A 13,414-nucleotide genomic window follows, 5' to 3' on the forward strand; every position below is an offset into this window, starting at 1 on the left:
CATGAGGAAAGTTCACGGAGAGGGAGCTAAAGGACAGAACTATTCACACTTTCATTGATGTTTTTCAAGGTTGTATTTTTTAGCACAAATTCCAAATATTAGTTGAAGTTCCTGCAGTGTGTTGATAAGTCTCAAAGCCCAGCTTCGTTTTAGATTCCTCGTTCTTTCCACCTAATCTGTCTGTGCTGATCCGTGCTCTGATCTGAAAACTGTACGGACAGTGAGATCTCACCTTTTAATCATTAGTTTGGTAATAAGGAAGCTAAAGCTCATTGTTCTGGTGCATGCTCCCTCTCTGCCATTTCCTCCAACCTTTCCTTACCGACTTTTATTCACCGCTCTGTTGGAAGCTGTTAAAAAAAAAAAAAAACGTCTCGCTGCCTCAAAGGCCAAACTTCCATTACTTCTGCTGTCAGGTCAACTTACCCACTGACTTCTCTTTGTGTTCTGCAGAATATGCCGAGAGCATCGGAGACGGGAAGACTGAAGAGTTCAAAGAGGCCGAGAGGAAGAGGATCATGGACCTTGTTGAGAACTTCTAAAAAAAAAAGTTGTTCTTCTTCTGCTCCTTTGCAAAAAGAACGTTTGTACATGTGGGAACGTCGAGGAGACGTTTACAAAAGAGCATGTAACATAGTAAAGTCAGTGAGCGCGTTTCCATGCATCCACAGGAACACTGTGGTTACTCGTTTAAGTTTTTATTTACAAACTCTTTGCTTGAATAACCTGATTTATTTTGTCTGAATGGATGAAATCTAAAAAGCACAATGTCAGTGTGCAGGAGGGGGCTGCTGTGCATGTAAACGTGCTCTTTGTGGAATCAGTCGGCGTGCAGTTTGGCGAGCAGAGGATTGTAGCTCGACTGAAACAGAGAAAATACGATTTCTGCAGAGCGACTGTGGATAATTACAGACAGACTTTGCAGACATCTGCAAACTTAATATCTCTCCCTGGGCGCTCCCGCTTTACCTGCTCTGTTTGTTTTGGATTTGAGTGTGAAATATTTTCTAATAAAACATTTGGTAATAAAATCGGATTGCTTGTTTGGTTTGTTTGATTAATGTCAGGGTTTAGTGAGTGAGATTGGCACAGCTTGTTGATGTTCGTCTCTGCACATGAATCTCATTATCGCTTGGTTACTGTTGCAGCGAGGCACAGACGGAGACAACAAACATATATCTGCAGAAAGAGAAAGACCTGCTTCTTTTAGTTATTTGTCTGAACCCACCCACTGCTGGATCTCAGCTGCCTCCCAGAGCTCTCAGCCCACTGCTGTATTTTCTTTGTGATGCTTCACTCGCATACAGCACTGTGGAGGTGTATTATGGTAGAGCTGTATACACATGCCTACTGTATTATTCTTCCTGTCCTGTGCACCATTACTCACTGTATCTGCTGCCTTTATACTTAAAAAGAGAGAGAGAGAGGAGTGCAGGCAAAGAGGAGTTTTACTAAAGAGCTTAACGGCTGTTTTTGTTGGATATCAATCACGTTTTTATGACATTCAAAAATATCCAAAAATGTTCCATTCGGATGGAAACGGTTTTCAAAGGATGTGCTCGACTGTCATGTTTCTATTTGATTCACCAGATTGAACAGGAAGATGAGGTTCACCTCCCGCTGTTACACGAGAAGCCACTGCTGCAGCGTTGTCTGAATAAACCCTGAAGGGAATCTGTGCGTTTGTTGTCTGTTGTATTCAAACGGCCTTCAGCTTGATTGGTTAGCCCAACATCTGTTTAGAGAAATTTCTTGCAAAAAAAGAAAAAGAATTGCTCGTTCTCTAAATGAGAGCTTTACACGTGCAGCACGGACAGAAGACGTTCACAGAGGTTCTCTGGAGTCTCACCATATCAATGAACACTAGTATATGGTAAATGGATTTGAGGGCTTTTCCAGTTTTCCTGCTTCTCAAAGCGCTTTTACACCGCATGTCACAGCTACACATCCACACTGATGCTACAGGTTGCTGTGTAAAGTGGCCATTAGAAGTACAGTCACTTATCCCATTCACACACATGCAGACGAAGCAGTGGGAGCAACTCGGGGTTAAGTGTCTCGCCCAAGGAAACCGTAAAGCGTTAAGCCAATAACCCGACAGCAATATAGATTCTTAAGTGCAATCACACCAGGTGGTCGGTCATTGAAACAGTTGAGAATCATTCAGTAAAATCCAAGATGTTCCTGCTCTTATGTGCTCCTGTCACAATGTCACAAATTCCCGGACAGTTTTCTTTTTTTAAGACTATAAACTTTCCATGAAATATTCGTGATGAAGATGACTGATTTAAACAATTCTTTTTTATTTTACCTCAGTTGTTTCTAGCGGAGGCTGCAGGATGGCAGTGATCTTGAGTGTAGATGTAATTGAGCGTGATTTAAGTTTCCAAGTTATCCGTCAAGAGGGGAAACATTTCTGTCAGTAAGAGATTCTTTCTTTATAAGTAAACGGTAAGTTTAATGGTGCGTGTTGTTGTCATACTCTCAACTCATGTCAGCTGTGAGAGCTTGAGTTGCTTTCATTTGTTAGCTTCGTTGCTATTTTATGCATTTTTTCAACACAACTCCGATGTTTTATCAGAGGCAGCAGTAAGTGACGCATCATGATAAGAACATTTGGCCCATTATCTTCCGTTTGCCGCTGTTGGTTTCTCAGGTGGGTCATTAACTTTATTCAGAGGTCTTTGTTTGATCTTGATTGGTTTGCATTTTTTTCTTGAACCACACACGGTTGCTAAGCAAACGCTAAGTGTCTGTGATGAATTTATTTTCAGGAATTTAAATCGACAGGCTGATGAACACCGTTCTGAGAAGTCACCTTTTTCTGGTCTCCCTTATGAAACACGCCGTCTCGTGTTCTGTGTTCAGGAAACGGGAGTCCGCTGTCTGACAGCTGTCACATCTGCTGCCTTTCCCGAGTATCTTTCCAAACTTTAATACAGCTCAGTAACAAGATGAGTAAAACGGCAGGGCGTCGTTTGCATATTGTATTGGCTGTCGAGGCCCGGCCCCATGCATCTCTTATCAGTGATTATGACTGCGGCGTGTTTAACAGCGGTTGTACAGCAATTTCACAGCCGAGGGGAAGGAGAATAATTGTATTTTCCGAATGACTGAGTGCAAACACTGAGCACCGCTGTGCTTTTGGGCTCCTCTCTTTAGTGGGGACTGAGAGGAAAAGGTGTTTTGCTATTGAGACGAAGCACAGGGACATGATTGTGTAAGACAGGTTGAAACTTTAAACTGGTAAGTAAAGAGCTTTAGAGTTTGTGGCATTCTTTTACAAATTGCAAATTCAGTCTCCGTCTGTGGTCCCCTCAAAGCTAATAATATGAGCTTTCAGTATCACTAAGAGACACGTGGTAAACCTCAGGGAAGAAGGAAAGAGAAGTCCTAAAGGCTTCTCCCATCATGACGAGGAGGAAAGATGGCATCCACCTGTGTCCACTGCCAGGTGAGATCACTGTGTGTGACAGGTGTCTGAGGGAAACCCGAGCAGCAGACTTGGAGCTGACATATTCAGTCATGAACACGCTCATGCATAGAAACAGCAGTCAGCGTAATGCTGCTGACAGGCCGAGACACCTCTTCCTTTACAAATGGCTGCCTGAAGTAGAAGAGACGACACACGGAGACCTGAACTACACTTGAGATGATTAAATGTCAGCATCAATAGAGACTTTAAGATGTTTAAATTGTATAAGAAGGAAAACACTGTGCTGCTTAATGTTGTATTTCTTGTTTTTTCTTTTTACTCTTTCACCCAGAACCTTTTCTTTCAGCATGATGACAAATAATTGTTGATAAATGACCTACATGTTTCTGTTAGCACAAGCCAATCAACGTTTTTTCAAGAGAAAACAGACTAATGTTAAGCAACAACAAAAAAGTACAGCAAAACACTGACATGTGCTCCTCGCAAATACATCAATCTTTATCAATCTTTATTTGTACACTTTACAAAAGCAGGTAAAGGACCTTACTGTTTGTCTGTTAACATTAACAAAAGAGCAGGTAACAAGACCATGCTCATTGTTGTTTACAAAAAGCAGGTAAAGGACCTTACTGATGGCTATATTACAAGAGCCCAGCTTAATCCGTCATGGCGTGGCAAGAAAAAACTTCCTTTTAACAGGCAGAAATCTTCAGCAGACCCGGATCATGACGGAACAGCCATCTGCTAAACTGTGCTGGGCTTGAAATGGGATGGGGGAGATGGGACAAGATGCAGAAAGATGGGAAGGATAGGATGGGGGGGGGGGGGGGGGGGGTTGTTTGGGCAGGCCATCCTCACCAAGGAACCTAAGAGAGCTCAGGAGCTCCCAGAAAAAGGAAAGGTTAGAATATAAAGATAGTAATACATGTATGGATGTAGATGTTACAGAATGAATACGGCTGCAAAGCAGACATGACATCATTTATAAAACAAAATGAATCTTAATGTCTTTTTCATACTTTGTGTGGGCTAACCCAGTCCCTGCAGAGTGAGCCAGCCAAGTTAGCTTCTGCATGAACCACATGCTCAGCATGAGCCACAATGGACCAGTGGCAAGAAAGATGGGGACTCACCCCGAGTCCCCTACACACAGACAATAGTAGACCGCTCCCCTACAGTTACACAAGTTCAAAAACACAAACCTGCCATCAGTCAGGAAAAAAAGCTGCTCATTGCGTTTGTCGTCCGATCGTGCTGTTAGTTATCTCCTCTTGTAAATTAGACACTCTCTCCCCACACAACACTACACAACGTTATTTGACATTCCCCAAAAGTGTTTATTTCTAGGGCACAGAAAAGTATTAGTTCATGACCCACAATGACGCCCCAGACTTAAACTGACCAATCATCATGAAACATCACGATGAAACAGTCCGTCAGCCTTCGATTCAGCACTTTCTGTTTTCCCTCCGATGACTGGTGTCACTGCTATTTAAAGGTTCTGAAGTGTTTGTGCATCATTCTGTTTCATTTTAATATATTTTGGAAGGAAGAAAGCACAAGTAAAAAGGCAGAATAATATTATTGAAAAGGTAATTTGGAGTCGGGTAATGCAATCAGTGTGTTGACATTCAGGGGCAGAGAACAGCAGCGTCCCCCGGATCAGTTTTTACAAAAATGTGGTTTACAAAACAGGTTTGTTCCATCCAGTCTGAATCCTGAAAAACCTTTCAGGGGATCAGAAATGTATTTATTTTTAAAAAGGGTGAAGTTCAGTGCAGTGTGTATCTGAAGAGGCACTGCAGATGACAGTGATTGTGTCTGATTCTAGGCCCGGTTAATGTCTGCCTTCAGAGGTCCACAAATAACTATGATGAGAAAGTGGTCAGTGTTAATGTATAGAAAGCTTTAAAGGAAAACACCAGCTCCAAACGGCTCCTTGTTTCAAGCTTTCTACAGAGCACACGTCAACGTACTGTGGACCTCACTTTTTAAAAACCTTAAATGTGGCCGTCTCCTGTCTGTAGCTTTGAAGCAAACTGCACTGATATCTGTGCATGTTGTTTATTTAGTCAATTAGATCCCCTTTAGCTTCAATGTAGCAGACTCTTCTCATTGTGACGGTCAAGTAAACCCATTCACGCAAATCATCACAAAACAGAAACGCTGCAAAACATCAAATCAAGAGAATGAAAAAAACAACAATGGACACAAACGAACTCGAAGACGAAGAACAAGAGACGAAACATCGAGTGAATCCGTCATCACCCAACAGATCGACATCATGTGTAACATAAAAAAGACCTCGTATCCATAGCAACACAACTATTAATAAACCTTTTAGAGGACCTAACTTGACTATAAACAAATGTATAGTATTTATTGTTTGATGGGATTGGGGAAGTGTTTCTCTCTCTGTGTTTCATAACCAAAGACTGCCAACATGATGTTTTTACATGTTCTTACATATTTTATTCTTTTCTTCTCTTATGTTGTATGCAGATTTTGTGCAATGGATAATGTGTGATTCATCTTGTTGTTTGCATGTGTATTGTGTTTGTTTTTCATTTATTCATTCTTCTGGCGAGGCAGCTGAATCTGTGCAGCCATGGAGTCCAAGACAAATGTCCCGCCCTGTCTCGTCAGTCATTATTTGTATAGCTCCAATTCATGACAAATTTTATCTTAAGATGCTTTACAAAATACAATATGGGATAATATATCACCTTGTCATGTATTTTATCATATCCTATTGTAAGAGTTTAAACGTAATGTTTACGCCTTTTTATGCTCGTCCCTTTATGGATCTAAGATTAAACCTTTAAAGTGTTTCATGCACAAATCCAGTCCGCACCGTGAATAAAACACCTTCTGTGGGGATTATCTTGTTGAAACACATCACACACAGTTCACCATTGTGCCTAACAAGGTGGACAAAATACTCCCTGCTTATAATTTGCTGCCCTGTTGTGGAAAACTACTCAAGATCAATGAAGAAAATACAAGCACATCGTGCTTTCCATAAAGCCCAACAGTCCGTATCATAGTGCAGTTTGTCCTTAAAATTTGTATATCTGATCAATACGAGTCACTGAGGCTGCATTTCAGCACCACGGACAGCGACAGACCGGAGCAGCTGTATCCTGTGTTTCCCTGACTCGGGCCTTCTTGTGGGAGCGGAGCGGCTGCAGGTCCAAACAAGGGGAGGGAATTAATTAAAGTAGGAGGACTCTTTTTACACGTCCGGAGTCCAGACAGAGACGATGAATATCTCGGATACTCACCATTGGGAAGAGAAGCTGAATGCATAAGTGTTTGTTTCTGAAGATTACTTTAAAGGTTGGGAAACAAATTGGCAACAGTGAAGACATTTGAGTCAGCCTTTCATTTCCAGCTAAAGTTGGAACTGATGTTATGAAATGATGCGCCTGCACACAGGCTTAAGTAGCTGACTGTGTCTCCAATGAGTAATGTTTTTAATAGCTTCTGAAATCTTTAAGTGTACGTGTGTAAATGCTCCTCTGTACTGTTAAATGTTAAGAAATTAATCATCAAAAGGGTATTATTATAAACTTTATGTTTTATATGCTTTAGCATCTTAGTGTTTTGGAGACTTAAGTAACTATTTGGATAAGAGGATGTCTTTATAATAACTGAGAGGTTTCCATTTAGAACTCTTCAGTCTCGTGGAAGACAAAAATAACACTGTGCCTTTAAATTGTTCTCCAAATGGGATGAAAATTTAAAAAAAGTTGACATCATGCTAATGTTTTTTTACATCTTCAAGAACAGCAAAGAGTTACCCTTTCAAAAAGTGATCTCTGATCTCTTAAAAAATAAAATGGCTGTATCGTAAAAGACTTTAATGAAGCAACGAAGACCTAAAGGTCATTGTGTAAATCCTTAATGTTCTCAATAAAAGTAATTTCTTGAGGAAAAAGCTTTTCTAGGACTTAGAAAATCCCCATAAAGTTATCAGGTTACAGTCTCAACCTTGAGTCATGGGCAAACGTGTTCCTCCCTTTAATATGAAGCTGACAATGATTAAACATAGCTCAAATGTGAGAGCGTGGTGGTGCTTTTAAACATGTCAGTGGTCTTATAAAGTACATAAAATGGAAAAAAAATATCCATAAATAGTCAAAAATATCTAGCATGTATTTTAATACAATACCTCTCATTGTTGATATTCCCAAACGGAAGCCGCGGCACCTCCCATTTGGGAGAAGTCCCTCCGCCGCATGTAGAGCCGACTGAGCGGAAGCAGCGGCTCAGTCAGTCTGCTGGCACAGAGGGAGACTGCAGCCTGCTGTCCGTGTCTTGATTCTCCACAGGTACATCTCTCGCGGTCTCGCAGTAAAAAGTCACCTGGATTTAGTTAAAGAGAAGAAGAGAACAACAAATAGAGAGAGATTTCTTCACGTGCATTTCTCCACCCGATGTGAAAAAGGAGCGCAGATAAAAGAGAAGAGAAATGGGAGCGTTCAGGATGCTGCTGGGGAGTTTACATTACGTGGGACTCTACATTCAACTTAGTATCTGCACAAGGCAAGCTGGACACGGCGAGATAGAGAACCATATCTCTGGGAACGGTAGGTGTGAGATTTCCTTTTTTTATTCATTTCTGTCTTTAGGAGAGGGCACGAAGGGAGGCTGTGCGTGGAGGGAGAGGACAGCAGAGGTGATGCCATCTGCTCACATGCAGAGGAAGAATTAAACAAAGAGATGCACACAGGCTGAGAGGATGAAGCTGATAAAAACTCCTGCAAACGTCTTCTCTCTTCTTCTGTGTCAGCAACTAAACAGATTGATGCTTCTGTCTGTGAAATGAAAACGAGTTTTGGTTTGTGCCTTGAATGCATTAACCTGTCATTAAGTCAGAGCATGTCCTTCCATCACATTAGACAAGCTAGAGCTATGTTTTTAAATGTGCACGTTTAGCTGAATACTTAAATAGCGCGAGCCTTCTGTAACCATCAAGAATGTTTGATGAATCTTGACCGACGGGTTTGTTTGAGTGCTGCATCTCTTCATCAGCGCTCCTCTTCCTCTTCTCTTCTGATCACTGGATGATTCATGCAACCAGGAAGCAGAGCTCATGTCAGCTATAGATGGAAGTTAATATTCTCTTTAAGTATCACCATGAAATCTAATCTGAACCCTCTCCTCCTCCTCCTCCTCCTCCTCCTCCTCCTCTCTCAGCAGAAACTTCCTGAAATGGCCTCCAGTGTTTACACTTCGTTACGTCATACACACTCGCTCAGTTTGTGAAGGGGTTTGTGTGGATAACTCTGGCTCAGCCTGCCAATCTCCACAGGTGTCAGTCACTCTGTGGGTTGGGCAGATGTGCCGGCAGCTTCATATTTGGGTTGTTAAGGGAAGAGTGAGAGGAGGCGATAGCCTCAGCGGGTGAAAATGCCTAAATGCCCTTGAGTTTCACTCTTGGTCTTTTCCCAACTTTCTTACATCTCTGCCTGTGCTCTATTGTTAGGTGTTTCCTCACAGGTTAACCTGCCAACACATGAGCTGCGACCACGACACATTTGCGTCTAAGAGTACACCTGAGTAGGGCTGTCGTGATACCAGCGTCTTAGACTTGCAATACTAGTTCAAATCAAACTATTTAGAGACCACAGCAACACAAATAGAAGTTCTATGCTTTCTCCTGCACAAAGAAAACACATCATATTAATGTGCTGATCAGACAGTGTGCTGGAGTTTGAGTTTTTTATTGGCGTCATTCGTCTGCAACACCTGTCTTGTGAAATAGATATTTTTTTAACGCTTCAGTGACTTCAAATCTTTTGATTAAGAAGTCGATGTATAGTATGGAAAATCTTTCACCCGTAACACGTGGATGAAATTCTTATTCCCTCTAAATGTGACACTTGACACAAATGTAGTGCCTCTACCATTTGTTTAATTCAATTAACTGAGTTAAAAAAAAAAACATAATAATTGCAAGTAAAGATACAATATGAGTCTGCCACTAGGGGGCTCTTGATCAATACTACAATAACAAAAGATGACGTTAAGGCTGCTACTCCCCAGTGGTTTCCCTTTAGCAGACAGGACTCCGTATAAATCTATGGATCCTTTGGACATCTATAGCAGCCACTCTGTTTGTTAGGGTTAAGCTCAATATCTCCTCGCTCTGTGGACAAATACCACAACAACACAGGTCGTTTCCTCGAATTTCCTCGAAATGTGTTGCATCACAGTTTTATGGCAATTTGTTCAAAGCTGGTGAATTGAAACCTTTGTCTTTTTAATGTACATCTTGAATGTTCTCTGACGGTCTGATGACTCCTGGGTGATGACTCTGACGCTTTCCCAGGTGTCGTTGTTGATTTAGCGATGTCTGTAATGTTCTCAGGATTTTCATCATCCGTTTCCAGGTGATCTTTTTGGTCTCGTTGCGGCACTTTTTCATATGCCACAGACTGACCATGATGTAACTCTGCTTTTGGTGCTATTATGAGAAATATGAGTTACATCTCTGTGCAGATTGGTGAATCCATTACATCCCATCCTCTGTTTTCAGGCTAAATAATGCTTTTATAGGAACTGTGGGCTTTCAAAGCACTACACCTTTATCCACTATTCAACTTCTGCAACACAAACATCTAACCTGTGTCAATACACAAGCCATGAAATTAAACCAATGATCACAATCATCTCTTCTTACTATGAAAAATCCTGATGATGGTGACGATGGGAGCAGTGAGAGTTCATGGATACAGATGAGGATAAATCCACCTGAACTCACTCTGCAGAGTAGATTCGACTACTTTTTGGACCGCCATAGTTATGAGTTTAAATCACAGCATGCAACTCGGCCTACTTTACAGTGATTGATGTGAAATAAATGGTACAAAGGCCGACTGAGGGTGTGTGTTTTTTTTCTGAGAATATACAGTAAGTTTGTATTTGGCTTGTGCTGATGCTTTTGGAATCCAGTAGGGCTCATAATTTATCCTGCTGATCCTTCACTGGCTCCCTTCCAGCAGAGAGAAGAAACAAGAACGAGAAATGAATGAAGAAAAGTTTAGACTTGCCCAATTTTCCAAATGTTCTGGTCCTAATCCTGTCCAGACGCCGCTTCAGTCATTGATGTTTTTCAATTAACTCCTAATTAGGCCATGGTTATCCAGAGAGGCAATTATCCCAGCCAATCAATCGCCTTAAACAATCAGTGAAGGGTAAATGAGCCGTTAGCCAATAAGATACTCAAACTTTGCAAAGTGAAACGGATTTTAATGAGATGGAAGGAGAAGAGCCGACTGACGTTTGGATAACAGATTTCTGTTCATGGTTCCATTTTCACAACGCCTCATTATCCCCATGAAGTCATTTTTCAACCCCTATCAAACCCAGCAACTAACAACTTCCTTTCATTCACTATATATCTGTAAATGATTTAATTGTTTTAGTGGTTTCTCACTTCACAAATGCATGCAGTCAAAATGTTTCTTTTGGCAAATCAGCACCTAAATCAAGGACTGCAAATCTTCACATTTATGCAGCTGAAGCTTTTATAGGACACTTTTGGTTTAAACATCCCCCAAAATACAAAACACAAATAATTTGGTCAATTAGTTTAATTATTTAATTAGTTAATCTTTCGACCATTTAATCAATACATTGTGCCAGCTCTACGCTGAACATCATGCGTAGCTGCTTCATCAGCGTAGAGCCATACCAAAGCGTATTTTTCCTTTCATGTAAGGTGACAAAAAAAGGATTTTTCGCTCCACTGAAGATGATCTTCATGCCTGTGAGCCTCCACTCAGGGCTGAACTTATATCTTCACCCTGCTTTGACCTCCATCACCAGAGAAGCTTGCCCCATTCTGACTCCCATTATTAGATTGGATTTGAACCATTTTTCTTCAATTCAACAGGTGAATCATTTACCATTCAGTGAAGACAGAAGCCTTTATGGCTGCTGCAGCCCCTTTAAAAGGCTTCAGGCATGGCTGCTCCTCTACACTCTGACTGAATAGAGAGGGAAGCATCGGGAGGATATGTGATGCAATCACGGCCCGAAATGGCTAAACCGTCTTTACACCTTCTGCCTCTTCCACCTTCTCTTACAATGGCTGTGTTGTGTGATAAATATAGAAGGGGATAGGGGGAAGGGGGGGGAGGACTTCCCCGCAAAGCAAACTGGAGCATTGAAGCAATGACATCACACTACTGTTACACTATTAAATATTTAACAGTAGCTGATGCAGTATCACTGGCAAACATTCAGCAGCAGCTTGTGGGGTTTACTCGCTTGTATACCAGCAGAATCAGACGCCAAGTGTTCCTGCCTGCTCCTGGCATCCTGTTCACCCACTTCCTGTTCACGTTTGACGCCGCCGTATTGACACGACAGCGGGGTTCCTTACAGCGTCACAGCAGTGAGCACAGGGGGGGTCACTGTCGCCAACATGACCAACATAAGGTCAGCTGATCGGAAGATTTCCTCGCAGTAACAAATGCACAGTAGAGTGTTATCTTTATCCGCTAATACGGGCTCGAGGTAGCGTTGATGAAGTGAAAGTATTACATGAACAGCTGCTTCATTGTCTTACAGAGATTTTTTTTTTATTTTCAGAGGAGAATTAAGCAACACTACAAGAAATGTGTTCTATTTTACGCTGGCTGCACAGTCGTCATTTTTCAAATCTTAAGGACACTTTCAACCATTTTTGTTTTACTTTACAGTCCTAAAAACACAACACTACAAATCGCCATGACAACCATACCGCACACCTGCTGTTTGTAGTATCGAGTTTAGATCAGCGACACACACACACACTCTCCTGGCATGTGCTCTGTTTTGCTGCTCTTCTTTTTTCATGTTCCTCTTCGCTCGGGCCACAGTTGTGTTTATGTTTGCTGCCACGTTTGAGAGATGTTGTGAGAAGTACGCAACATCTGGTAAACGCTTCCTGGTCAGCTCGCCGTCATTGGCTGTTGCAGGTATTCCATCGGACGCAGCCTGACCTGGATCCCTCCAATTGTTTGGGGTCAAATCAGGCCTAAATTTATTTAGAGTGAAGTAAAAATGAGTAAGAAAAGGACAATAATTCGGTGACATTTTAAGCATATGTTTAGATTTTTTTATACCTATGACAAACCCTGCACTCAAATATAAATAAGGATAGAATTAGTCAACTTTAGAAAAATTCATTTTTACAGCAGGTTGGCTAAAAGATGGCTCACCATTTAACCAGGGTTTTAAAATGGCTGAAAATTATTATCTGTATTCCTGGCAACCCAAGACCATCGCCTCTCCATTTACTGCTATTTGTAATGCCAGATCTGTTTTGTTTTCACTCGTCTGCACTGGTTTCCTTGGCAAATGAACAATGACATCTGACTTGAAATAGCTCATAAAGCTCTCTGTCATTAGTTTCATATTTCATCAACAGGAAAGAAGTTGGTATAAATCTTCCCATCTCAATCATTTCCCTGAAAGTTAATTATTGTTTTTTGTTTCTGTGGCTGTTTTCACTTCTTGAGGAGTTCCTTTAACCTTGGTGTTGTAATTTTCAGTCTACCAAAATGTCCTTGTTTTCTTTCAAAATAAAGGTAGGCAGCAAATAAGCTTAGCTTCAGGCACAAAATGCAAAATAAAAGTTTAACAAAAACTGTTTTGAAATGAACAATTACCGTTCAAACATGTAATTAATTGTTGAAATGCAGTGATTATATTTAAAAAACACGTATTGTTTGACAGCCCTCATTGTAAGAGAAGATTTGTTTTCTGATGCTTTAACGAGCCGACCTCAGTATCAGTGTTAACTTAAGACGAGGGCTGCAGATTAAACACTAAAAGAAAAGAAAGCAAAAGAAAGAAAGTTTATTTCAAATGTAACCAGGATCTAATGTGCTTCACATTAAAGCACATTGAGTACAATGCACAATGCACGCCCAATTATCCCAAAAAATATGTTTCCACCTGCAGCATCTGGATTCAAAAAAA

General features: G+C 41.1%; 2 protein-coding genes across 3 annotated transcripts in view; both read left to right on the forward strand.

Annotated features, from left to right (window-relative positions):
- The window catches only part of ctnnbl1 (catenin, beta like 1), a 45,016-nt gene extending 43,980 nt beyond the window's left edge, over nucleotides 1–1,036 (forward strand). For both annotated transcript variants that reach the window (XM_079360509.1, XM_079360510.1), the window contains exon 16: nucleotides 454–1,036. In XM_079360509.1, the coding sequence (XP_079216635.1) occupies nucleotides 454–542 (89 nt within the window). In that variant the 3' untranslated portion in view covers nucleotides 543–1,036. The remainder of the gene's footprint in view (nucleotides 1–453) is intronic.
- A 6,661-nt stretch (nucleotides 1,037–7,697) lies between these two features.
- Nucleotides 7,698–13,414, forward strand: part of vstm2la (V-set and transmembrane domain containing 2 like a) — a 38,047-nt gene continuing 32,330 nt past the window's right edge. The window contains exon 1 of the mRNA XM_079360522.1: nucleotides 7,698–8,028. Coding sequence (XP_079216648.1) covers nucleotides 7,911–8,028 — 118 coding nt within the window. The 5' untranslated portion in view covers nucleotides 7,698–7,910. The remainder of the gene's footprint in view (nucleotides 8,029–13,414) is intronic.

Source organism: Symphodus melops, assembly GCF_947650265.1.
Source record: "Symphodus melops genome assembly, chromosome: 13".
NCBI classification, from domain to species: domain Eukaryota; kingdom Metazoa; phylum Chordata; class Actinopteri; order Labriformes; family Labridae; genus Symphodus; species Symphodus melops.